Source organism: Macaca fascicularis, chromosome 15 (genome assembly GCF_037993035.2).
Source record: "Macaca fascicularis isolate 582-1 chromosome 15, T2T-MFA8v1.1".
In the NCBI taxonomy this organism is placed as follows: Eukaryota; Metazoa; Chordata; class Mammalia; order Primates; family Cercopithecidae; genus Macaca; species Macaca fascicularis.
In genome coordinates, this window is record NC_088389.1 from 63,651,065 (window position 1) to 63,677,426 (window position 26,362).

General features: G+C 50.5%; 3 protein-coding genes across 14 annotated transcripts in view; 2 read left to right on the plus strand and 1 right to left on the minus strand.

The window, feature by feature from the left end:
• The first annotated feature begins 36 nt into the window (after positions 1-36).
• GBA2 (glucosylceramidase beta 2) lies at positions 37-12,705 on the plus strand. Of its 4 annotated transcripts, none has more exons than XM_005581356.4 (17): positions 37-921; positions 4,861-4,952; positions 5,155-5,270; positions 7,683-7,901; positions 8,540-8,779; positions 8,959-9,061; positions 9,225-9,378; positions 9,456-9,581; positions 9,779-9,951; positions 10,160-10,264; positions 10,469-10,576; positions 10,675-10,862; positions 10,947-11,053; positions 11,205-11,347; positions 11,426-11,541; positions 11,637-11,828; positions 12,126-12,705. In XM_005581356.4, exons 1-17 carry the CDS (start codon positions 563-565, stop codon positions 12,402-12,404), a joined length of 2,820 nt encoding a protein of 939 aa, XP_005581413.2. In that variant the 5' UTR covers positions 37-562; the 3' UTR covers positions 12,405-12,705. The 4 variants fall into 4 exon arrangements, with proteins under 4 accessions (XP_005581413.2, XP_005581414.2, XP_045230384.2 ...); XM_005581357.4 differs by having other exon boundaries at positions 10,675-10,826; XM_045374449.3 differs by having other exon boundaries at positions 8,545-8,779.
• CREB3 (cAMP responsive element binding protein 3) lies at positions 12,577-16,989 on the minus strand. Its single transcript, XM_005581355.5, has 9 exons — positions 16,661-16,989; positions 16,417-16,567; positions 16,278-16,345; positions 16,074-16,163; positions 14,333-14,439; positions 14,174-14,242; positions 13,445-13,529; positions 13,263-13,347; positions 12,577-13,181 (listed from the first exon to the last, which is right to left on the minus strand). Exons 1-9 carry the CDS (start codon positions 16,787-16,789, stop codon positions 12,847-12,849), a joined length of 1,119 nt encoding a protein of 372 aa, XP_005581412.3. The 5' UTR covers positions 16,790-16,989; the 3' UTR covers positions 12,577-12,846.
• Positions 16,990-17,372: 383 nt separating this feature from the next.
• The window catches only part of TLN1 (talin 1), a 35,162-nt gene continuing 26,172 nt past the window's right edge, over positions 17,373-26,362 (plus strand). For 4 of the 9 annotated variants that reach the window (XR_012424568.1, XM_015437003.3, XM_005581354.4 and 1 more), the window contains exons 1-7: positions 17,373-17,495; positions 23,811-23,970; positions 24,202-24,299; positions 24,564-24,693; positions 24,799-24,951; positions 25,192-25,334; positions 25,447-25,574. Coding sequence is in view for 8 of the 9 variants with exons in the window: in XM_015437003.3 (XP_015292489.1) it covers positions 23,841-23,970; positions 24,202-24,299; positions 24,564-24,693; positions 24,799-24,951; positions 25,192-25,334; positions 25,447-25,574 (782 nt within the window). In the remaining variant the exon portion in view is untranslated. Of the gene's footprint in view, positions 17,496-21,564; positions 21,938-22,999; positions 23,158-23,774; positions 23,971-24,201; positions 24,300-24,563; positions 24,694-24,798; positions 24,952-25,191; positions 25,335-25,446; positions 25,575-26,362 lie in introns of those variants that run through there. The other 5 variants (XM_065530374.1, XM_074017103.1, XM_065530376.1 and 2 more) reach the window with 3 other exon arrangements.

The following is a 26,362-nucleotide window of genomic DNA, read 5'->3' on the forward strand; positions in this document are numbered from 1 at the left end:
GCGGAGTCCCTTCCGGCCGGAAGCGCCCGGCCGGCCAGACCGGAAAGGGCTCGGGTTGTCCCGGCGCCCAGGGTCACCTTCCCACGGGCTGGCACCTGGGCGCGGGCGCTGCCCCGGAGCCGGCCTGCGGGACCTGGCGCCCAATCCTGGGGGACCCGGTGCCGTGGCCCAGGGGCCGGGCCGAGGTCCTGGGGGCGGTGCCTTCCGGGCCCGTCCCGGGGCGGTGCCTGGTGGGCTGGCCCCGCGGCTCCTCCCCTCTCTGCGGGCCCAGTCGCCCTTTGGCCGGGCGAGCTAATCATCGCGGCTCAATGACGACGAGGCCCGACCCTTCCCGTCCAGGACCTACAGAGACAACCGAAGGAGAGCCCAAGGCGGCTTCATTGCTGTCGCCGCCGCCACTGAAGCAAGAGCTCCCCGGCTCCACTGAAACACCAGCTCATCTAAGCTTTCCCCAACGCCCGGCCCTCCGGGACGATACCTAACAACCACCGGCGCCCACATTTGGAATAGGCTGGCCAGATACTTAGTATCCGAGGGCTCGGAACTTGGGGCCATCGAGGTCATGGGGACCCAGGATCCAGGAAACATGGGAACTGGCGTCCCAGCCTCGGAGCAGATAAGCTGTGTCAAAGAGGATCCACAGGTTTATTGCCCTGAAAAGACTGTAGGCACCAAGGATGTGCAGGTTACAGACTGCAAGAGTCCCGAAGACAACCGACCCCAAAAAGAGACGGGCTGCTGCAATCCGGAGGACTCTGGGCAGCTGATGGCTTCCTATGAGGGTAAAGCTATGGGCTACCAGGTGCCTCCCTTTGGCTGGCGCATCTGTCTGGCTCATGAGTTTACAGAGAAGAGGAAACCCTTTCAAGCTAACAATGTCTCCCTAAGGAACATGATAAAGCATATAGGCATGGGCTTGAGGTGAGTAGACCCCATTGCCTAGAATGCCTTTGGCTTCACTTTGTTCCAGCTCAAAACTAGCAGAGGTGGGAAAGGGCAAGAAAGCAGTTGGGCTTCTTGTCCCAGTGAAGCGGCCCCTATCCCTGGCATATTTTAGGCCTATGGTTTTGGACCATGAGACCAGGTCACATCTCTTTGCAACACCATTCCCTCCCAGTGTTTTGTCTTTTCAGAAGGAAACAGTAGGAACATTTGGTCACGCAGTCAGCCTTTCCCATTCAGGCTCCTTCTCACATATTGGTTTCCAATGACTTCCCTTTGGGATTAGCTATACTTTGTGGCAAGGTAGGAAAGGATAATCTGGCTGCTGTGATACTAACACAATGTTGTTTTATTTGGGGGTGGGGAGTCTCAACCCCTTACTTCCTGCAAACAGCTGGGGCATTCTCTGTACCTCTTTAGGTACATTGTTAGAGTCCCAACACTACTGCTTCTTTCCTCAAGCTTTAGCTCCAGGGAGTAGGTAAGAGCCTCCCTGCCCTCAACTCTGAAGTGATGAAAAGGTGCTGTCATTCTATTCTGGGAGAGAGAGCTCTTGATATTAAGTCATTTATCAGAGAGGCACTGCCATAGATGTAGAACCCGTCTAGATCCCCACTGAGTTCAAAGACTAGTGATGAGGAGCCAGACCCACTAACAGGAACAGGTGGATGTGAGGACAGAAAGCATCACCCTGAGGTCATCCTGACTCAGTCTACACAATAAACACAGAACTGTGGAGGGAGGCATAAAGCTTGGGAAATCCTGCCCTGACAGCTTCTAGAGGAGACCCTTCATTTCCCCAGTAAGTGCTGTGGGGCTGTGATGGGGAGGTCAGTTATCTAACCCCAGCCCTGGGGAGTGGGAAGGGCCTGACGCTGCCTGCACATCTGGCTTTGCTGGTGCCTGTGGGTGGCCTGCAGCAGAGAAGAATCATCCCTCCAGGCTGCTTCTGAAATCAATTCAGTCCAAGTTTGACCCCAAAAGCTTTTGGGTCAAAATAGGATCTAGTGTACAGAGAGAAGTACACTGAGTTGCATGTGGTGGGAACAATGAGATCAAGAAAAGATGGGCATCCTAGCCTCTTAGCCCTTAAATATGAACTGAGTCATAGAGGCCTGAAGCTGTGCTCAACCCCCTGGACCCTGGCTCCCCATTCCAGGATAGAGTAGGGGGGACTGATACAAGGTTTTTGGAATAGGATGAGTTCCTGTGAGGAGAAAGCACAGGTGAGACAAGAATTCTAAGTGATAACTCTTGAGGTTGAAATTGTGGAGAAGGCCAAATAGGTCAGGAATGGCCAGCTACCATATTAAGGGAGTGAGAGAGCTCCTAAGACGGAGCTGAACTGGGGACACTCTGACCAGGAGCTCCAGCAAGACAGAGTTCTCTGGGCCTTACCTCGGTAAGAATTCAATTTCAATTGTTCTCCCTTCCAGCCAGAGTCCACTCATTCAATAAATATTTATTGAGTGCTTCTTCCGTGCCAGATAGTCCTTTGTTCTGCCTATCCTCATAGATTGCAGTTACTCTCCCTGGTTGCCCTAATCCTCGGCCGCACCCTCCCTCTACCAGTCCTTTCTGGCCTCTAGTTTCAAAGTCCAATTTTCTCTAAGCTGGCAGAGAGGATTCTCTGCCTTCTTGTCATCCCATCCTTTGTCTTCCTTCCCTCTTCTTTCCACCCCTAGAATGTGCTGTCCCTTTTTTTTTTTTTTTTTTTTTGAGACAGTCTTGCTTTTGTCACCCAGGCTGGAGTGCAATGGTGCGATCTCAGCTCACTGCAACCTCTGTCTCCTGGGTTCAAGCTATTCTCCTGCCTCAGCCTCCCAAGTAGCTGGGATTGCAGGTGCCCGCCACCACATCCGGCTAATTTTTTTGTATTTTTAGTAGAGACGGGGTTTCACCATGTTGGCCAGGCTGGTCTTGAACTCCTGACCTCAGGTAATCCGCCCACCTCGGCCTCCCAAAGTGCTGGGATTACAGGTGTGAGCCACACTGCACCTGGCCGCTGTCCCTATTCTTTAATCACATTTCTCCTCCTCTGCTCCAGTCTGTCTGTTATCTCTCTTGTGCCCCATCATTTGTATGTTCATTCATTTGTAAATTTGGCAAATATGCATTGACTGCAGACCATATGTCCTGCCCGGTGCTTGGACCTGAGGGTAATATTCAACTAGTCTTTGTCATTGTCCCTTTCCCCAAGGAACTTAAAAATATGTCAGCCTCACATGAGGAACACTGAAATAACAAGGCAATGTCTGATTAGGAATTGAGATAGCAGTTTGTATATATGAGTAATAATCATACCTGTACTTTATGGCTTTCTTATCTATTATGTCATTTGATCTTTCAACCATTTTATTAGGTAGCTAGAGCAGGTGGTATCCTCATTTTGTAGATGAAGAAACTGGGACTTAGGGGTTACTTACCCAATTATTTGGCTAGAAGTGGTGTGACTAAACAGTAGGCATAATGTGGTTAGGTAGGGAGGACAGTGGAAATGGGAAAGAGCCTGGCAAGGCAGGGGCTACTTGGTGAGGACCCATCTGGAATGAGAATTTGTAGGAAATAAGATTAGAAGATAGGCTGGGACAGATGTCAGAGCCTTGAAAACAGAATCATTTGCCTACTGAAAACAGCCTCAATCATTTGCCTCTTGGATACAGGGCTGTAGCAAGCCCAGGAAAATGTTGGGATTTTTTGAAGGCTTTACCGAGAGCAAAATCAGAAAGCTTCACGGTTTAAATGCTGAATTTAAAAAAAAAAAAAAAAAAAAAAAAGACTTGAGAGGAAATGCCCAGAAATAAATATAAACACTGATTGTCTGTGGGTGAGATGGTTTTTTTCCCCCTTTCACCTTTCACAATTAGAAAGAAAAATGATCATTTTAAAAAGAAGAAAGGCCACAAGCGGTAGCTCACGCCTCTAATCCCAGCACTTTGGGAGACCGAGGCAGGCAGATCACCTGAGGTCAGGAGTTCAAGACCAGCCTGGCTAACATGGTGAAACCCCATCTCTACTAAAAATACAAAAAAAAGCCGGGCGCGGTGGCTCAAGCCTGTAATCCCAGCACTTTGGGAGGCCGAGACGGGCGGATCACGAGGTCAGGAGATCAAGACCATCCTGGCTAACACGGTGAAACCCCGTCTCTACTAAAAAATACAAAAAACTAGCCGGGCGAGGTGGCGGGCGCCTGTAGTCCCAGCTACTCGGGAGGCTGAGGCAGGAGAATGGCGTGAACCCGGGAGGCGGAGCTTGCAGTGAGCCGAGATCCGGCCACTGCACTCCAGTCTGGGCGACAGAGCAAGACTCCGTCTCAAAAAAAAAAAAAAAAAAAATGTGCCAGGCATGGTAGTGGACGCCTGTAATCCCAGCTACTTGGGAGGCTGAGGCAGGAGAATTGCTTGAACACAGGAGGCGGAGTTTGCAGTGAGCCAAGACTGCGCGTCACTGCACTCTAGCTTGGACAACAAAGAATGAAACTCTATCTCAAAAAAAAATAAATAAATAATAAAAATTAAAATAAGAAAGTTATCCCCAGCAGTCTATGCCTGTTTTGGAGGTAGGGGATTGGGGGTGGAGGCTGTAGGCCAGGAAACCATAAACGGTCCTTTCAGCACCTCAGACAGAAGCTCCTGATGTTGGAAGTAAAGCAGTGGTGGTGGCACTAGAGAGATAAGGAGAGATCAGAAAGCCCCTTCTGAGGAGAAAAAAGGAGAGAAACAAAGCCACTCCTACACTTTAGCTGGGGTGACTGGGAAGATGAAGGGACCTTGAACTGTACAGAAATCAAGAGGAAGAGAGATTTGAAAGCAGATGTCCTTGGGACATTTAATGGGAGGTCACAGAGACAGGCAGGTGACAGCCTGTGAACAACTGCCCACCTGCCCCCTTCCACTCACATTGCCTCTTGCTCCTCAGGTACCTGCAGTGGTGGTACCGGAAGACCCAGGTGGAAAAGAAGACACCTTTCATCGACATGATCAATTCTGTACCCCTAAGACAGATTTATGGTGAGCCTCACCCCATCTGTGCTCTGCTCAGAAAAGGCCCAGCCTCCAGGTCTACCACAGTTAGGCAGAGGCTTCCAGTTTATGCAAATTGCACTGTTCCATTCCCTAGGTTTTCAGAAGAACCAGGCTTTATAGTCTAGAAAGTTAGAAATATGCTTATTTTCCTCTCCCAATACCCCACTAACCATCCTGATTTCTCTAGGTTGTCCCTTGGGTGGCATCGGGGGAGGCACTATTACCCGTGGCTGGAGAGGCCAGTTCTGTCGTTGGCAGCTTAACCCTGGAATGTATCAGCACCGGACAGTCATCGCTGACCAAGTAAGAGCCAGGAGGTGGAGAGGCCAGGACAGTACCTCCCCAGGCCAAGAAGGAAGGACCTCTTGGCTAGTGTAGGAGGTAGCAGTTAGATGTGAATATGATTCAATCCAGTAAGTACTCTCAGGATGCTTCCTGTGTGCCCAGCCGTGTGCTAGGATATACTGTAGGAATAAGACACACACAGAGCACACATTCCTTGAAAGAGTAAACAGACTTGGCATTTCTCTAGCAAATGCCTCTTGTCTACCTCACTGGCCCAACCCAACTAGCTGAGGCAGCCCCCAACCACAAAGAATGCAGAGAATTCCCAAATCACTTAACCTGGCTAAAAGAACATTTGGTAGGACTGGAAGGGAGAAGAAAACCCAAAGTCTATAAACTCATGGGAAAAAAAGACATGTAGTACAAGGTTCCTCACCCTGATTGAGGAACCTTCACCAAAGTTCAGCTCCTCTGCTGATCACTTCCCTGGAGGTCTCTCTGGCTTAGGATCTAAAAAGCTCCTTCTCTCCCGGGCTTAGATCTCTAGCCTTCTTCCCTCTTCTGAAGCTTCACTTTTTTCCTTTTGCTCCTGCATCACATCTGGGCCTTAAATTGCCAGAAGTATGTGGCCTGCCTTTCATCATATCTCTCTAGTTGACCACCCCTTTAGAGTTGTCTAGGAAGTTCCTCTTTCCTGGCTCCAGCATTCAGCCTCATCTTCAAAGGAAAAATGACTAGCAAATCTTTAGTCCAATTAATGACAATGCCCTTCCTGGTTCAGGTTTACCAGCCCTGCCCATGTTCCAAGATCCCTCTCTGCCTCATCCCTTAGGTATCCTGAGGGGAATGGCTTCTAGAATTGTGACTCTACAATTAAAGTAATTATTGCATGCTTAACATGTGCTAGACACTGTTCTAGGCTCTTTGTATACTGTTTAATACTAAAAACAATCCTACAAGGGAAGTACCACTATTATGCTCATTTTGCAGATGAGGACACTAAGATCCAGAGAGGTTTAGTAACATGCGCAAGGTCACAAGGTTGGTAAATGGAAAGGTTGGGATTCAGAACCATTTCTTTCTGTGGTGAAGAGCTTGTGGTCTTAACCATTATGTACCATTCCAACAAAATGAAAAAGTATTTTATATAGTTGTCCCTCAGTATCCATTGGGGGTTGGGCCCAGGACCCACTATCCGAGGATGCTCAGTCTTTGATTTGAAGTGGCATATAGTATTTGCAAATAACCATTGCACATCCTCCTATACACTTTAAATCATCTGTAGATTACTTATAATACCTCATACATTGTTACATAAACCCTTGTCATACCGTACAAGAAATAAAGTGTGTGCATATTCGGTACAGATGCAACTTTTTTTCCGCATATTTTAGATTTGGTTGGTTGAATCCACTGATGCGGAACTCACAGATACGGAGAGCCGACTGTATACAATAAAAATATTTGGCATAGTTTGAACCAGGGAAAGGGATATTAATCCCTCATAGCTCCTACCCTCCAAGAGCTAAAACTTTTTTTGAGAAAACAAGACTTAGGGGAAATGGAGACAGAGACCACATCAGTGCTAAAAGAAGAGGGGTGGATAGTATACTGCGGAAAAAGGGACGGCGCTGCAGATTTCACTCATTCCCTCCACATACACACCAACTCTGAAGAATGGTGCATCAGTGAATTAGAAAATGTACCTACCCTCAGAAGAACCCATAGAGCAGTCAGGGACACAGAATGGTCAGTCAATACATTATAAGATAATACACCAAATGCTAGAATAGAGCAGGAGGGGGGCACATATAATGACTCACTGCTGGAGGAAGGAGAGGAAGAGGAAGAGATGGCTTTTGACCTAGGCTTTGAAGGATGAGAGGTTTCACCAGATAGCGAATAAGTATGAGCACAGGCATGGAGGAGGGAATGTAGTGTGCTCAAGGAACAGTGAGTATTTTTATATGAGCAGAATATAGGTGCTTGAAGAGGTGATGAGTCTGATGGGCAAGGAGAGGCCAGCTCAAGAAGGGCCTTGAAAGCCAGGCAAGAGTTGAGACTTTAGCCTGAGGGCCATGGGGAGTCACTGAAACATTCTAACCAAGGACGACATATCTAGATTTGCCTGTGAGAAAGATCACTCTGCTACCCAGATGAAAAGGGCCACAGAAAAAGCAGGAGATTGTTTGGGCTTAAATGAGATGCTAACACCACCATAGTGGAGAAGGGAGAGAAAGCTTGGGAGATAGATGGACGAGGAGGTAGCAGGACTTGGTGATTCACTGAGCCTGGGGGATGACTTGAAGCTGATGGTGCAGTGGTAACAGCTGCAGGCTCTGAAAGGGGAGGAGCTGATTTGAGGACAGGGAAGACTTAGTTTGTGGTGCCTATGGCTTACCCCGTTCCAGCTTATCTGCCCTCTTTAAGTTCACAGTGTGCCTACGCCGGGAAGGGCAGACTGTGTACCAGCAAGTCCTGTCCCTGGAGCGCCCAAGTGTCCTCCGCAGCTGGAACTGGGGCCTGTGTGGGTACTTTGCTTTCTACCACGCCCTCTATCCCCGAGCCTGGACTGTCTATCAGCTTCCTGGCCAGGATGTCACCCTCACCTGCCGTCAGATCACACCCATCTTGCCCCATGACTACCAGGTGAGGCCCCCATGTCTGTATTTTCCATTGCCCTCCCTTCCCCAGGACCTTGCCTCTGCTAGAAACTGCATGGCCTGCCAGGCTCCACGGTGGCTCACACCTGTAATCCCAACACTTTGGGAGGCCGAGGCAGGCGGATCACGAGGTCAGGAGATGGAAATCATCCTGGCTAACACATGAAACCCTGTCTCTACTAAAAATACAAAAAAAATTAGCGGGGCATTGTGGCGGGCGCCTGTAATCCCAGCTACTCGGGAGGCTGAGGCAGGAGAATGGCGTGAACCCAGGAGGTGGAGCTTGCAGTGAGCCAAGATCATGCCACTGCACTCCAGCCTGGGTGACAGAGCAAGACTCCGTCTCAAAAAAAAAAAAAAAAAAAGGAAAAGAAACTGCATGACCTGTGAAAGGGAGATTGAAGCCATCACACTGGCTTCCCAGAACCACCGCCCGATTGGTTCTGGTCTTCTATGTCCCAATAGGCAGCTTGCCTGGGAATACAGGGAGATGCAAGTGGACAAAAGAAGAGTATACTGAAGAGTATTTGAGTCAGGTCCTGTGTGCGCCCAGGACTGATCCTAGGAGAGTGGGGTCAGCAGGGGCTCTACTGGGACCGTCTGAGTCTAATGTTCTGCCCCCAGGACAGCAGCCTGCCTGTAGGAGTCTTTGTGTGGGATGTGGAAAATGAAGGGGACGAAGCTCTAGATGTGTCCATCATGTTCTCCATGCGGAATGGACTGGGGGGTGGAGATGATGCCCCAGGGGGTTTGTGGAATGAGCCCTTCTGTCTGGAGCATGGCGGGGAAACTGTCCAGGGGCTGCTGCTGCATCATCCAACCCTTCCAAACCCCTACACAATGGCTGTGGCTGCACGAGTCACGGTAAGGAAAGAGCCTGCCCTATACCTTAGCCCCTGAACCCCATCTCCACCCCACCATGGTCTCTTCATCCACCCTCATCATACTCCCGTAAGCCCCTAGGTCTGGGTAAGAGGAGCTGGGGAGCTAGCCGGGACCCAGTGTACTCGTGCCTGCCCTCACAGTCCCTGGCCCCTTCACAGGCAGATACCACGGTAACCCACATCACAGCCTTTGACCCTGACAGCACGGGGCAGCAGGTGTGGCAGGATCTACTTCAGGATGGACAGCTGGACTCTCCCGCTGGTGATGGGGGGTCTGACTGGGAGATGGTGGGAAGAGAGGTTGTCCCTGTCTTGGGACCAAGGGTGGGAGGCCTGGCAATAAGTAGGCCTTGTTTCCCTGTTAGAGATCCCTATCCCTGGGGTTGCAGGGGCTCCTGTCCTGAATTCTCTTGTGCTTCTCTCAGGCCAAAGCACCCCTACGCAGAAAGGAGTAGGCATTGCTGGAGCTGTGTGTGTTTCCAGCAAGTTGCGACCTCGAGGCCAGTGCCGCCTGGAGTTTTCACTGGCCTGGGACATGCCCAGGATCCTGTTTGGAGCTAAAGGCCAAGTCCACTACAGGTGAGGGGAGCAAGAAAGTGTAAGGATCCAAAGCTGTGACCTGGGGCTTGTGTTCATCCTTCCCCTTCCCACCCCAGGCGGTATACAAGGTTCTTTGGCCAGGATGGAGATGCAGCACCTGCCCTCAGCCACTATGCACTGTGCCGATACGCAGAGTGGGAAGAGAGGATCTCAGCTTGGCAGAGCCCGGTATTGGATGACAGGTGCCAGTGGGGCCCATCTCTTGCCTTTCTCCTAGGCACTCACTCCGAATGGGACTCCTCGATTTACTCTCCACCCACCAAAGTCAGTAGACTTGCACTGGGATTAATTTGATGCTTCTACTCTGCTGAACCCCCAAATCCTTTCCATCTTGGGAGATGCATGTTCCTTAAACCATTTCCTCCTCCTCACTTCCCAGATCACTGCCTGCCTGGTACAAATCTGCACTGTTCAATGAACTATACTTCCTGGCTGATGGAGGCACAGTATGGCTGGAAGTTCGTGAGGACTCCCTACCAGAGGAGCTGGGCAGAAGCATGTGTCACCTCTGCCCCACCCTACGGGACTACGGTCGATTTGGCTACCTTGAGGGTACAGGATGCTGGTGGGCTGGGATATGGCAGGCCATGCCTAAGCCAGGATGATGGATTTGCCTACCCCAGGATATTGGTTAGGGTGAGGGGGTGATGGATGTGGACTAGTGACGGTGCCCCACTTCCAAATCTAGAGGACAAGCTACAGAGGGGTTTGAAGGGGAAGCAGGAATTCTGGCAACAGTGTTTCTCATTCATTCCTCCAGGCCAGGAGTACCGCATGTACAACACATATGATGTCCACTTTTATGCCTCCTTTGCCCTCATCATGCTATGGCCCAAACTTGAGCTCAGCCTACAGTATGACATGGGTGAGGATCTCTTTTGTGCCTCTTCTGCCCTCTTGGCTCCCCATACCCCTGAACTTCTGTGGTCCCTCAGATTGTCTCCTTTCCCTTCCCTTTATACATATCTGCATGCTGCTTACTGGTTCCCCACTGCGGTCACACACATAGCTCTGTGCCCCTCCTCAAGCATGCCCATTCCCTGCCTCCCTTCTGTGTCTGCTCCCGCAGCTCTGGCCACTCTCAGGGAGGACCTGACACGGCGACAGTACCTGATGAGTGGGGTGATGGCACCTGTGAAAAGGAGGAACGTCATCCCCCATGATATTGGGGACCCAGGTAAAAGTCCACCCCAAGGTCAGCTTCCCTCCCTCAACTTTTGTACCCTCTACCCTACCCACCAATGCAAATGACCCAGGTCCCCGCCTCTCCCACAGATGATGAACCATGGCTCCGGGTCAATGCATATTTGATCCACGATACTGCTGACTGGAAGGACCTGAACCTGAAGTTTGTGCTGCAGGTTTATCGGGACTATTACCTGACGGGTGATCAAAACTTCCTGAAGGACATGTGGCCTGTGTGTCTAGTAAGGGATGCACATGCAGTGACCAGTGTGCCAGGGGTATGGCTGGTGTCTGGGAAGAGCCTAGCTGGTTGTTGCCTTTCCTCGGTACCTAGGTCTTCAGCATCTTGGTCCCCTCTCTAGGCTGTGATGGAGTCTGAAATGAAGTTTGACAAGGATCATGATGGACTCATTGAAAATGGAGGCTACGCAGACCAGACCTATGATGGATGGGTGACCACAGGCCCCAGGTTAGTGGGTAGGGGTTTCCAGGAGGCCTGAGGTGGGAAACTGGGCACCAAGGGATTGTAGGGCTCAAGAAAAAATGACTCATTGTCTGTTACACTGCATGGGAGTAGCTGGAGCTGCCAGTCTGACCCCCAAACCCATGTCCCTGATCAGTGCTTACTGTGGAGGGCTGTGGCTGGCAGCTGTGGCTGTGATGGTCCAGATGGCTGCTCTGTGTGGGGCACAGGACATTCAGGATAAGTTTTCTTCCATCCTCCACCGGGGCCAAGAAGCCTATGAGAGACTGCTGTGGAATGGTGAGTTCGGGGAGCCTAAGTAGTCTTAAAGCAGCTGAAGGGACACCAGGAGCCTTATTTTCTCTTCCTCGACTCCAGGCCGCTATTACAACTATGACAGCAGCTCTCAGCCTCAGTCTCGTAGTGTTATGTCTGACCAGTGTGCTGGACAGTGGTTCCTGAAGGCCTGTGGCCTAGGAGAAGGAGAGACTGAGGTGAGACTAGGAGGAGGAGCCAGAGAGAAAACTGGGTTTTCCCTGAAGGTGGGAAGTAAGTATATGAGACTATGTTCCTGCCATTGCCCCTCCAGGTGTTTCCTACCCCACATGTGGTCCGTGCTCTCCAAACTATCTTTGAGCTGAACGTCCAGGCCTTTGCAGGAGGGGCCATGGGGGCTGTGAATGGGATGCAGCCCCATGGTGTCCCTGATAAATCCAGTGTGCAGTCTGATGAAGTCTGGGTGGGTGTGGTCTACGGATTGGCAGCTACCATGATCCAAGAGGTAATACACTCCCTTTCCCATCTCTCTACCATCTGTATCCTGGCCCAGAAAACTTCCTCAGCCACCAAATTTCTTCAAGGCATAACCCAATGCCATCTTATCCATCTATAAAGCCTCCCGCTTTTCCCTGGTATGCATTCTAGCTCCTGCCTTCAGACTTGCCTGTGGGTCACAGTTACCTCCTCTACTTCCTTCCCGCTCCTTGAAGGCAAAGACTATACTGCCTCCATCTATCCAGTGGAAATGGCTATTCAGAGGGTGCAAGTTAGTATGTATAACTGTCATCTCTCCCAACAGGGCCTGACTTGGGAGGGCTTCCAGACAGCTGAAGGCTGCTACCGTACCGTGTGGGAGCGCCTGGGTCTGGCCTTCCAGACCCCAGAGGCATACTGCCAGCAGCGGGTGTTCCGCTCACTGGCCTACATGCGGCCACTGAGCATCTGGGCCATGCAGCTAGCCCTGCAACAGCAGCAGCACAAAAAGGCCTCCAGGCCAAAAGTCGAACAGGGCACAGGACTAAGGACAGGGCCTATGTTTGGACCAAAGGAAGCCATGGCAAACGTGAGCCCAGAGTGAACCGTCTGAACTGTGGGAGGAAAGCACTAATAGCCCAGCCTCCAGCCTGGCCTTTCCTCCTTCCCCTCTGAACCTTCTGCAACCCTGAGCCATCAGGACAATCATACCCCTTCCCTTCTCCCCACCCAGTTGTGCCAGTAAATGGGGGTTGAGGGTGACCTAGGCAGCATTAGAATCACTTATTTATTTCTTTCCTCACCCGTTCCCTCACTGCATGAAATGTTCAGGGAGGTCAGTTGATTTCCCCAGGTACATTCATGGGGTGAGACACATGGGTACAAATAAAAGACCCAGAAAGCCAGTAAGTGTGGTGTGTTTGAGCCCTCAGTCCTCCTGATAGGGCATAGGAGCTGCAGCCAGCCCTCGCCCACCCCTTTTTATTTGGACACAGATGGGGAGCCCCACAAGCTCTTGCTGAGACCCGCCCCACATATCCTCATATCTAGCCTGAGTATCTGTCCTGCAAGATGACAGAGGGGCTACCGATAGGAAGCCATCCCCCCTTCCTTGTGAGATTTGCCTGCAGGGGGAGGATGGGACCTCGGCAGAGAGGCTCTGAGAAGAGGTCAGGGAATGGCCACTCCAGGGGAGGCTCTGCACTGGGAGCCTGAGGCATGTAGTACAGTAGGCAGGAAGAGTTGCCAGGGGCCTGGAGTACGTGGTCTGAGCTGTCCAGCCACTGGTGTGTGCAGTCTTTTGGCACCTCTGACTGCAGGGCAGGCAACTCCAGCTGGTAAGGGTTCTCACTGGGGAGGGCACGAAGCTGGCGGGACAACACTGAGGAGACAAAGAATCTTCAGAGGCCAACCCAGGCCTCTCCCCTTGCCCATGTCTGAGAGCTATCCTTAAGCCTCTTACCTCCATGCTCAGCTGGCAGGCTCCCCCTTGTGTCAGAGGAGTACATAGCAGGTACAAGGAGGAGGCAGAAGGAGACTAGTAGGACCTACAGCAGAGGAAAAAGGAGATGAAGAAGGGCTCTGGATTGCACAACTGTCCCCAGCAACTGAGAAAAGAATTTCTCCCCTCATCACTATCCTCACCAAGATGCAGGTGCTGCTACTGCTCGTTTTGTTTGATATCTCAATCACCATGGCCTGGAGTTTCCTCAGTTGATGTAGAAGGGACCTAGAGGAAGAGAGGGGCCAATGGTGAGCATCCCCTGGCCTAGCACCCTGAGACACAGTGAAACTCCTGTTCAGGCCACCTCCTCCATCTCTGCACTGGATCCTCTCTCTTACTTTTCATTCTATTTTTGCAAACGACTTCGTCCACTCTGGAAAAAATGCCTGAAGTTCCTCATTAAAACAAACAAAAAAAGCAAAAACAAAACAAACTCTTCCAGGACTTAACCTCCTTTGCAAATATCATCAGTAGTTCCCCATTGTCTGATCAGCTATGCACATAATCCTCACCGGGCATTCTCTACGTTCTCTACCTTCTGTCCCAGCTCACATGTGTTCCAGCCCAAGAGGACTATGCTGGGCTAATCCTCTTGCCTAGGATGCTTTCTCTCTGCCTAGAATGCTTTCCCAACCCAACCCCAGAATCCTATGAAAGCCCATGAGGTCTTTCTTACCCCCTTTCTTTTTCTAGGTACTTAGCTTATTCTCAGTTACTTATAAATATATTCCCCACTACTGTGAGCTTCTTAGAATCAGAGACCTAGTGAAGGCAGCCACCCTGTTAGAAATCAAGTGTAGGGCAGGGGAAAGAGTGAGAAAACATTAAATGAGGAGCGTAGGAAGGGAATGGTTTGGAGGGATACTTACAAATTCTGTTCCTCCAGAAGCTGTACTTTGTTCTGAAGCTCCATATTCTGGGCTGTGTATTTCAAGACCCTGGGGGAAATAACAAAGATATGGGGATATGGCCTGTGTCCTCCCTTCAAAAACCTAACACTTAAAACTGAGTCCCTCTCCCTTTCATACCTGCTCTCTAAACCCCCAACATACACCTTCTTTTTCCTGCGGCTCTCTTGAGCAGATCTTTTATTTCGAATCTTCCTCCGCACACGTTTCAGAATTTGTTCCTCCATCTGAAAGGAAACAGGGAAAGGGGTATCATTAGAGGGACTCTAGAACAAGAAGTTGAAAGGCAACTGAGATCCATCTCTTTCCAATACAGAAATCCCTTCTACAGCTTCCCTGACCAATAGGCATTCACATTCTTTCTGAATGCCTCCACGGAGCACGTGTTAACCCTAACAAGCCAGACCATTTTAAACTATTAAAAAAAAAAATTGGTCAGGCAATATTCAAGTGACATGGCTCATGCCTGTAATCCCAACACTTTGGGGAGCTAAGGCAGGAGGACCGCTTGAGCCCAGGAGTTTGAGACCAGCCTGAGCAACACAGTGAGACCTTGTCTCTACTAAAAATAAATTAGCCGGGTGTGGTGGCACATGCCTGTGGTCCCTGCTCCTCAGGAGGCTGAGGAAGGACAATCGCTTGAGCCTGAGAGGTCAAAGCTGTAGTGAGCCATGATCTCACCACTATTCTCCAACCTGGGCAGTAAAGCAAGAATCTGTCTTCAAACAAAAACTTCCTTATCCTGAACCAACAGCTGTCTCCTTATAATTTCTATACGTTGGACTTACCTAGTATCTCTGGGGCCAAATAGAATGAACCCTGTTAAGCTATTTTCAGGCATTTGACATTTCCTCAGAGAAAAAAAGTTCAAGAAAAAAACAGCTTAGACAAAAATTTTAACTCATCTTCTTAGGATAGACTGCATCTTCTTAGTATCTGTCAAAGATGTGCTCTAGCCAGTATAAAGGAAAGCAAGATAGTGACTTGTGGAGACAATAACTCTTGCTACAGTTTCCAAATCCCATTAACTTTCCTAGTAGCCACATCGCACTGCTGACTCATCTTGTACTTTGAAGGAATTAAAATTCTTTACTTTTGGAGGCCAAGGTGGGTAGATCACTTGAGCACAGGCGTTCAAGACCAGCCTGGCAACAAGGCAAAACCCCATCTCTACTAAAAACACCAAAAAAAAAATTTGCCGGGCAGGGTGGTGTGCACCTGTAGTCTCAGCTACTCAGGAGGCTGAGGTGGGAGAATCACCTAAGCCCAGAAATTCAAGGCTGCAGTGTGCCATGATCACATCACTGCACTCCAGCCTGTGCAACAGAACAAGACCTTGTCAAAAAAAAAAAAAAAAATTCCTGGAACCTTTCTATTAATGAGCACTGATTTCATCATAGTATCCCAGTACTCTGCTTGTGAAGTTGCCACTGATTGCTTAAAACTGGAAACTAAGGATTTTGCATTTATTCATGTACTGCTTAGTCCAATCGTGTTGAACTCTCTAAACAGTTCTACCATTCAGCAAGAGGTGGATTACTATGAAGCCAATGAAGTGTCAAGGCCCTTCACTTACACAGTCCTTTCCAAGGCCCAATACTAATGTTGCACTGATAATTTTGAGGGTTTTTTTTTGTTTGTTTTTTAACAGAACACCAAAATTTGTGTAAGCCCAACGAAAATGAGGATCTGCCTTGCATCTAGCATATTGGGTACCTGCCTCAACTTCCTATTAGCAATAAATCTGCTAAGTTTCTCACCTCAATCCTTTTTTAAAGTTATTGATATAAAGTTAACAGAATTGGCCTACTTGAGACTTTTAATCCCTTTTCAGCCTTTGCTCAACTAACGAGAGTCTTACCTTAGTGAGAGGAAGTGTCTCAGGCAGAATAAGCCCCTCCTTCTCCAATAGACTCTTCTCCTCATCTGTCAGTACCAGCCTAACAATATCCTAGGGTAACCAGAAAGTGGGCGGCAGTTGCATGGGGATGTCACAGAGGAATGGGGAATCCTGCCCCCACCTGAGGAATGTGAGAGTAATCTTCCTGAAAATCAAGTCAAGTACCTGCTCTGCCAGCTCCTCCATATGCTGTGGAGTCATCTGGGTCCCCTCTTTTCTACAGCTCTCACTCTCTGCAAAAGGGAACGTATGAATAGCCAGGCCCATGAACCCTGTCCTCCCCGCAAACTTATTTCAGACTCACCTAGATCCATAGAGACAGGTTCTCGTGGGAGGGAGTAGGTGTGGTCATGGTGGACAAGGCAGGGGTTGGAGTTGCTGAGAACGTTCAACGACGACGCTGGGGGACTCAGCAGGGAGCTCAGCAAATCATCTACCTCCCAGTCGCTCGGTACCTGCGCAGGGTTCCAGTGAACAGGCCTTGACCTATCACCATCCCCTGACCTCATGGACATCCCACGCTTTCCCCAGTCAGAACCCCAACGCACCTCAGAAAGCGGCAGCTCCCAGTCCAGTGGGGCCCTCACGGACTCATCGGGCGCCGTCCTCAAATCTCCACTTTCCTCTAGCAGGAAGCCCAGTAGGTCTTGGTCACCAGCGTCCAATTCCAGCTCCATTTGGGACAACTACGGAAAGGGTGGGCTACCGGGCCCCAACGTCCGAAGCCCAGACACGAGCCCCAGGCCAGCTGTAGGCCTCGGGCACCTATCCACTGTCCCTCTACGGCCGGGCTTCCCGGCCGGGGGCTTTCCGTAGCCCTCTCCGGACCCGCCTCCCAGGCTCAATTCTCCTCAGCCTCCAACGCAGCGAAAGTGACGCACCCCACCCCGTGGCACTGTGGGACTTGGAGTTCCCTCCAACTGAGAAGAGGCCTGGGTGCCGCGCCACGTCCCAGGGGCTATGCAAATGTAGGGGACGGCCCTGCTGCCGCCTCGCACCCCGAGGGCGGGGGTTCCAGGGCTCCGGCTCCGCCTTCTCCCCCAAGCTAGAAAAAGGAAGAGTTCTGGCCTGAAAGGGAACTCGGGCGTCGTCTTGGCGTTCTCTCCGGATTGCGCCGCACCCTCGCTTCCTGCCAGGGAGGGGCTGCCGGCCTTTGGCGGCCCCCGAGCATCGAGAACGCGGCCAGAGCAGCTTCCTGCCTGCCCCCCGCGACCATAGAGCGCTGCCCCAGGGCGCCGCCCGCGGGTGGGGGACGTTCCCAGGACGGAAGTGGCCGAGAGAGTGTCGAAGGGAGGGCGAGGCCGGAGCCCGAGGGCGACCCGAGAAGCGGCAGGGCAGCGGGCCGGCGGGCCGGCAGGCGGGGCGCAGAGCCGGGCAGCGCAGGTAGGCCAGACCGGGCCGGGCGGGGGCCTTAGGGTGGGGCCGCGGAGCCTGGCCCCGGGGGCGGGCGGGGCCCTGCCTCTCCTGCGTGTCCGGTTCGGGTTCTGTTAGTTGGAGAGGTCAGCGTCCAGCGCATCTCAACTTGGGCTCATCGTGAAGTAGGCCGTCTTAGGGGAGACAGGCCTCTCCTGGGGGCAGTCCTCTGCCTGGGATAGGCTTTGGGGAGCGTGAGGAGTCGGGTGGCAGCGGGGCGCAGGACGGGGACGGGCTTTGGTGTTAGCTGATAGCGGCCATGTGGGTAGGAAAGCTTTGGGTGAGTTGGGGATTAGGTGGGGTCCGTTTAGGAATCAAGGGTCGCTATAGGAGTTAAAAGCTGGGGTTAAAACTTAAGAGTTAGTAGTGTGAGTCAGGTCCGTTTTAGGTAGGTAAGGTTTAGATTAAGGTCATTATTTTGTTTGCTGGGATGGCCATCATACGTCATAATTTGAGTTCAGGGTCGGGTTAAGGGTCAACAACAGGAATCAGGTTAGAGCCTGTTTGAGGGATTAAAGAATGTTGACATGGTCGGTATTAAGGATAAACAGTGAAAGTGTGAGTTAGGAATCAAGTTACAAATGAACTTTAGGCTTAGGGGTCAACATTTAGGGTTAACATCAGGCGATTTGGTGCTAAAGGTAAAACTTAGATCAGTATCAGGGATCAGGGATTGGATATGAGTCTCTGCTGGGAAAGGGATGAATGTCCAAGCCGGTAGTGGGAATCAGGAAACAAATTAGAGGTGGGGTTAATGTTAGGAATTTGGGGCAACTTTAGGGGTTGTAATTGAGGCTAGCATAGTTGGCCTTGAGCAGATGAAATTTAAGAGGTTGGCAGTAGGTAAATGCCCTTCTTTTGTAGGGAAGTCCTTTATTCCTGTGTAGTTACAGGGGCTTCTTTTCACCCAGAGAGATAACAAACTAATTTCAGGCTAGTGTTCTGGCTTATTGCAGGCATCTGGGATTCCAGCATCTTTATTCCATTCTCTAAGCCTAAGGCCCTTGCTGTGGCCACCACAGTTAGGGGACAGAGATTCTGGACTATGTTGTTTACATACAACATAGGTGGGAAATAGGGACCCAGGATGTACAAGGCCTAGTCACAAGTTGGAGACTGCCTAGGGAAGAAGGAGCTGTTGACTATGGGGGAAGCTGACCAAGGAATCACTGTTGCCACGGGAGAAGGGAATAACTGAATCCCCTGAAAGTTTAGCTTTGCTGTCTCCCACTTCACTTGTTCTCTAGGTATTAAGGCCTCCTCTCCAACTCTCATCCCTGACTCTGCATTTCACATCCATCCTGACTATCCCCTTACAAAATACTTCCCTTGCCTTTAACTGTCCCATGCTCATCTTATCATCCGTTCCCATCCTCAGTTCTACCTCCCTCACCAACCCTTAATCCGCACATCCTACCTGAATTTAGCCTCATCATAACCTGAGCTTTCCCATCATTTTAAATTACTCTCCTACCATTTTCACCCAGTCATGTACCTACATTCCACCTGGTCATCAGCTGAATACCCTACTCCCAGCCCCTGCTGTGTGCCACCCCCTAGATCTAAGCCTCTTTTAATTTCTTGGACCATTTGTAGATCCCCTTCCCCCACTCCCCAACAGAAAAGAGGAAACGAGACCCAAAGAGGAAACTGGGTCTTGCTGATCCCACGCCCAGCCAGGCCACTGACCACACCCCCATTTCACTCCCAGCCTGACCCTGCCACTGACCACAGCACTGTCCTCTACTCAGCCTGACCCAGCCACTGGCTATACCCTATCCCCCATCCCCCATCCCAGCTCCAGTTTACTTAGACATTGACAATGTCCCTTCACTTTCCCACCCCCACCCCAGTCTAATTTAGCCACTGACCACAGGCCTATCTCTTCTCAACCTCCTATAGCCTGACCTGGCCTCTGACCTCACCCCATCATTCCCTGACTTAGCCACCATCTATGTAATCATTCCCCTTCCCCCAACCTGATCCAATGACTGGTCATATATGTATCTTATGTATAGGTATTTTTCCCAACACCGTCATCACCAGCATCCTTTTTCTACACCCTGTCTTCCCATCCTTTTTCTACATCCTGTCTTCCCTATTCCCAGCCCGATGCAGTCACTAACCCAACCCCATCTGCCCCTAGTGGCTACTAATCATATACTCATCGGCTTTTTCCCACAGCCTAACCACATCCCCTAACCATAGCCTCATCCTCACATTCTCTGCCCAACCTGATCCTTTCCCCTCTTCCCAGTTCCTCACCTAAACTCAAGCTGCCCCAGCCACTAAAGTGGCTGCTGATGATAGGAAGCTATGGGACCCTAACCTGACTACCTTAGTAGATATCAGGTCCTGTCAATTCTACCTCCCCAAACTTCTTCTGAGTGACATCTTCCTCAATGCCATTCTAACTCTGGCTTGGTTACCTTTATTTTGTACTAATACAGTATCCTTCTAACTAATCTCCAAGGTAACTGCCGGAGTTATTTTTCTAAAATCCAGTTCTGGTTATGTCTCTTCTCTGCTCAAAGACTCCCTTGGCCTCCTTTTGTCCTCCAATAAGTAAAATTCCTCATACCCCTCTCTAGCTTTCCTCTGCCTTTCCATCCTAACCCTGACTTCCCCACCACTGCTCCCTTGCAGGTACCCTGTGCTTCAACCAGCCTGCCTGCTCACTTCCCTGAATGCTCCTCCACAATTTACTGCTTCTCCATCTTTGCTTATACTATTTCTCTGCCTGGAGTGAAAACTGCCCCTGACACATCTCCAGCTGGCTGGCGTAGTGGAGAGAGCTTGGGTTTTGCAGTCAGAAACCTGGGTTCGGATCCTGGCTTCACAACTTATTACTTGGAGAAGTATTTGAACAAGTATTTAACATCTTTGAGTTCTGTTTTCTGATCTGTAAAAATGGAAATAATGGCACCTACTGTAAGGATTAAATGAAATTATGTATACAGTGCAAGTGACATAGAGTCAATAAATGGCAGATCACTATTATTTTTTATTATCTCTATTTTTTAAAATTCTAACTTCAGATGATACCTATCATGGAGACTTTTTGGTTCCCCTTCCCTAACCTAAAGGGATCTCTCTGAGCACACACCTTTTGGCTCTTACCACATCCTGCCCTCTGTTGTGATTCTGTACTTGGCTTATTCACTCACCTCATGGACTGGGAGCCCTTTGAACACAAAGGCTAGGTCTTACTGATCTTGGTCCCCAGCCGCTGAAAGTTTGGCCCAGGGTCTTCCCCACAACTGGCCCTCAAGGAATGCTTGCTGGGTGAATGGAGAATGTCTACATAATAGGAGGAGAGACTCTGGGTGCCGGGTGTGCTTGTTATGGAGGTTATCTATGCGAACGCCGTGTGCGTAGGATGGGCTCCCTAGAAGAAGGTAACGCAGTCCTGATGGGATCTGTGTAGGGGCTGTGTGATCGAGATAATGTGTATGTAGAGACAGTAAGGTAGCTTTGTGGGAAAGAGCTCTACATAGGCTGGGGTGCATTTGGGGAGAATGAGTGTGCATGTGGATGTGGAGGGGCTATACTGGGGGAAGTTCTGTGCAGCCCTTCAACTAGCTGCCCAGTCCAGCTTTAAATGAGCCTCCAGCAGCCTGAGGCCGGATATGTCAGTCTCACCCACAGCCCTCCCCCGCTGCCAGTGGTTGCGGACTCAGAGGCCAAATTTGGTAACAGACTGAGTGTTACTCCCCCATCCCTCTTATATTCTGACTGTCTTAGGCTCTTTCCTTTTGTCCCTCTTTTTGTAACTCCCTATCTTTCTGCAATTCCCCTTGTGGGTATCTGCTCTGCCTGTATTCTCCAAGTACCCCAACTTTCTTAGCCCCAATACCCTTACATTCCATTCCTTGCTGGGCTTTGACCTCCTGTCCTCCATTCCCCCTCTCCAATTGCCCAACTCCTTTGGAATGCATCTCAGGAATGTATTGAGGGAGGAGGAGTTCCCTGGGAGGGGGACACTGCAGTGGGGAGTTGCTGTTCCATAAAACACGATGGAAAGGGGAGCAAAGTTCTCAGGCCAAAGCAGGAATGAGCTAGCTTCTACTCATACTTGTAGCAGCCTTGTTATTTGCCACCATCACCTCCAATTCACTGATCAGTTCTTCACGTCCGCTCACCCTCTTGTAGCTGTGTGAATATCTACTCTGGACCAGCTCGGGAGTAAGGGTGGGCATGACTCAGCTCCCTTATCGGGGTCTCACCAGAGGCTTCCGTGCTTGAGGAAGAAGGGGTGTGTAAGTGTCCGGAGGAAATGGGGGGAGACATGCAGTTTCAGCTTGGTATGAAGGGTCCCTTCAGTCCTGCTTCTCGGCTCCACAGACTCCTCCAGCTTCTCGGATCCTCCAGCCCAGCCCTCATTCTTTCATGGTCAGCAACCCCATAGCCAGGTCTGTCCAGCTGGGACACCAAAGCGGATAGTAATAAGGTTGGGCAAAGTGCCCCAGGAGTGGGGAGGGGGGCAGAGAGCTGGAACTGGGGAGACTGGGAGGGTCCTCACTTATTTGGGAGTAAAGACAGAGAGCTGTGGTTCTTCTGAGACTCTGGACTGCTTGTAAGGTCAGAAATTGTCTATCTGCCGCTCGGTACCAGACCCCTGATCTATACCTTTTTCACACCTGTGTCCTGTCTCTTGTTTCTACTTAGATTTTCAGTTCTCCTCATCCCATCTCTCCTAACTTCTTTACCCTCTACCCCTTAACTTCCCTGGCTTTCAAATGCCTTCTGTATCCTAACACCCCCATCTCTGCTTTCCAGCCTTCCCCTCTCACCCTGCTTTTCCCCACTTGAGGCTTGTAGTTTGCCAGAAGGGGAATGGGCAGCTTGTATTTGCTCATTCTTTTAGTTAAGAGGCACCCAATCCCTGTACCAAGCTGGGGCACATCATCAGCTGCTGGGCAGACTTGTCCTCTTGCAGCCTGTGCGCCGCCTGCTGCCTCCAGTGTCTCCTCTAGCCGCTGAGAGGGGGTGCCAGGAGGGTGGAACAAGGTAGGGTAGGACTAGTATTCTGAGCTGCACTGAAAATACTGTCAGGGGAAGTGGGTGAGACAGAGCAGAATTTGAGACAGACTTGCTGAAGAGGAGAAATAGGAGGAGTTGCAGGACTGAGTATTGGTGACTTGGAACAAGCAAGGACTGAGTTACAGGAACTGGGGCCTTTCTCTGGCCTGCCTTGAAAATGTTTCCTGGCCACCCAGAGTCTATTTCCCCTTCTCCAAAACACAAGAGTTGATCAGATAACTTCTGAGATAGACCCTTTTGAGTTAGAGAATCACATTTCTAGCTTGACTGCCTGGGAAGCCCAGTACAGGGCTAGGCTCCTTGAGAAGGCCCTCAGCATCTCAGGTTAGAGAAAAGCTGGGGCAAGAGCGGACCTCTGGATGGCTTGAGCAACCAGTATTTGGTCTCCCTGACAGGGAGCCCTAGGGAATATTAACATCTTCATTTTGCAGAGAAGGCAGCTAAAGCCATGAGAAGGAAGGTCACGTGGTGAGAAGAGAGCTCGGAAAATCCCAGACAGGGAAGAGCCAGCAGGACACAGCAGGAGACAAAGAGAGAAAAATACTGAACCAGGCAAAAATGAAAACAAGCAGGAGTAGGGCTAAGAAAGGTGATCAGGGACAAGGGGCAAGAGAGACACTTGGATGAAAGTAGGGAGGTACAAGTTCCAGTGGTGGGACAGGGCAGTGTCCTCAGGTAGCACTGCATTTCAGACCTGCTGTTGTACCTTGCAGACCAGCTTCTCCTTTCCCTCAGACGTCTTAAATTGTCAGGACTCGGCCAGGCGCAGTGGCTTATGCCTGTAATCCCAGCACTTTGGGAGGCCAAGGTGGGTGGATCACGAGGTCAGGAGATTGAGACCATCCTGGCTAACACGGTGAAACCCCGTCTCTACTAAAAATACAAAAAATTAGCTGGGCGTGGCAGCAGGCGCCTGTAGTCCCAGCTACTCGGGAGGCTGAGGCAGGAGAATGGCGTGAACCCAGGAGGTGGAGCTTGCAGTGAGCCGAGATCGCGCCACTGTACTCTAGCCTGGGCAACGGAACGAAACTCTGTCTCCAAAAAAAAAAATTGTCAGGATTCATTCTTTTGATGTAAATAATTTTTCACTCTTTAAAATTATTAAATACAGTGAAAACAACCTTATTATTATCTACTTTGGTGAGTCCCTTTCAAAAACACTCTTCCCTGGGACTCCACCATCTGGGGGGCTTCTTCTCCCACCAGAAGAGTGTATTCTAATGCCCTGATGCCATGGGCCAGGTATAGCCAGGCTGGAGAAAAGCTGCCACCATGGTTGCACTTTCGCTGAAGATCAGCATTGGGAATGTGGTGAAGACGATGCAGTTTGAGCCGTCTACCATGGTGTACGACGCCTGCCGCATCATTCGTGAGCGGATCCCAGAGGCCCCGGCTGGTCCTCGTGAGTCTGACTCCCCAGGTGGCTGGAGTGGGAGTCTTCAGTCCCTTCTTGTTCCCAGGCTCTCGGCCTTGAGAGTTGACCCCTTTGTCCCCTAAGACTACTCACCCCTCAGGTCTGTGTTCCCTCCTTCTTTAGGCCTAAGTTCATGGGAGAAATAGGGGCAACATGGTACAAGCTGTTCAGCCGCATTGGAGTCTTCATAAGCCTAAGGTGATCCATCCTCTCTTTTAGCCAGCGACTTTGGGCTCTTTCTGTCAGATGATGACCCCAAAAAGGGTATATGGCTGGAGGCTGGGAAAGCTTTGGACTACTACATGCTCCGAAATGGGGTAAGTATCCCTTCATCAAGGACCACCACATCCCCTTCCATCAGCTTCTCCCTGTTCCACCTCCTGTTTTCAGCACCCACATCTGTTGTCTCTTAGCCCTCCCCATGCTTTCTTCCTATTAACAGACAGTCATAATTCCCTGCTTTTGAATGAACCACCATAGTCTTCCTTTCAGTGCTCCACTCTCTCCCCTCAGGCTGTGTAAAGAGGAAATAATATCCTTAGCTCAGAGTAGGCCCCTGTCTCTTCTTCCTACCCTAACAGGACACTATGGAGTACAGGAAGAAACAGAGACCCCTGAAGATCCGTATGCTGGATGGAACTGTGAAGACGATCATGGTGGATGACTCTAAGACTGTCACTGACATGCTCATGACCATCTGTGCCCGCATTGGTAAGGGGCCCCAGTACAGTTGAAGGCCTGGGCCAGAAGGCCTCAGCTCTCTCAAAAGGCATTGATGTAGTACCTGGGAAGCTAACAAGCCATCTCCTTCCCCAGGCATCACCAACCATGATGAATATTCATTGGTTCGAGAGCTGATGGAAGAGAAAAAGGAGGAAGTGACAGGGACCTTAAGAAAAGACAAGACATTGCTGCGAGATGAAAAGAAGATGGAGAAATTAAAGCAGAAATTACACACAGATGACGAGTGTAAGCAGAACCAGAAAAAAGAGGGCTTTTGAAATGGGAAGGGTGGGAAGGGGCTTTAGCCTTCTGTGCTTCTGCCAGGCACTGTTTTACACCCTGGGGATACGTCAGTAAGAAAACAAAGTCCTACATTCACAGAACTTACATTTAAGTAAGGAGAGGTAGGAAGTGGAGAAGTAAACAGAGACCAGACAACACAGGGGCCATGGGGGTTTGGCACTGAGGGGACTGTCTGTATCCCAGTGAACTGGCTGGACCATGGCCGGACACTGAGGGAGCAGGGTGTAGAGGAGCATGAGACGCTGCTGCTGCGGAGGAAGTTCTTTTACTCAGACCAGAATGTGGATTCCCGGGACCCCGTACAGCTGAACCTCCTGTATGTGCAGGTATGCAGAGGACTTGGCTGGGGTGGGGCAGGAATAAGGAGGGGTCGGAAGCACAGTGTGCGTGTCCCTGCACCCACACACAACATTTGCCTCCTTGCCCTGTGCTCTCCAGGCACGAGATGACATCCTGAATGGCTCCCACCCTGTCTCCTTTGACAAGGCCTGTGAGTTTGCTGGCTTCCAATGCCAGATCCAGTTTGGGCCCCACAATGAGCAGAAACACAAGGCTGGCTTCCTCGAGTGAGTGACCCACATCCTACACCCTGTCAGGGCCCAGCACTCCCTGCCATTGTGACCCCAGTGGGCCTGTCTCCATTCCAAGCCTGCTCCCCCTGTTTCTTCTTCCGAGGTACCAGGGTTTGACTGACATAGGTACCCTTTTAGTTGCCATCATCCACTGTCTCTTCTCTACCTCTGGAATATGAATGTAGTTCAGTATCTCTGCCCCTACCCCCATCTCTGAAGCAAGCATGTCACTTTTTTTTGAGATTGTCTGAAGAATTTTGCTGCAGTAGCCAGAGGGAAACAGGGTAAAATTTTCCCTATAGGGAACGTGGGTTAAAAGTCTCACAAGCCTCATCTGCTGGTGTTTCTTGGAATGCAGAGTTTGGCGTGGCTTTCTCAGCTTCCTAAGTGCATGGTCATCCTTCTGGAAAGCTCTTTCTCGTCTTGGTTCCCTAAAATGGTGCTCTAGACCCACTTTCCCTCAGGGACTGAGCCTCTAACTTAATTTTCCTCAGTCCCTTTCCCTACAGGGAGAGACACAGGTTACGTTAAGAATTCATACTGGCCAGGCGCAGTGGCTCGTGCCTGTAATCCCAGCACTTTGGGAGACCGAGGCGGGCAGATCACCTGAGGTCGGGAGTTTGAGACCAGCCTGATCAACATGGAGAAACCCCATCTCTACTAAAAATACAAAATTAGCTGTGCGTGGTGGTGCATGACTGTAATCCCAGCTACTCAGGAGGCTGAGGCAGGAGATTCACTTGAACCTGGGAGGCAGAGGTTTTGGTGAGATGAGATCCTAC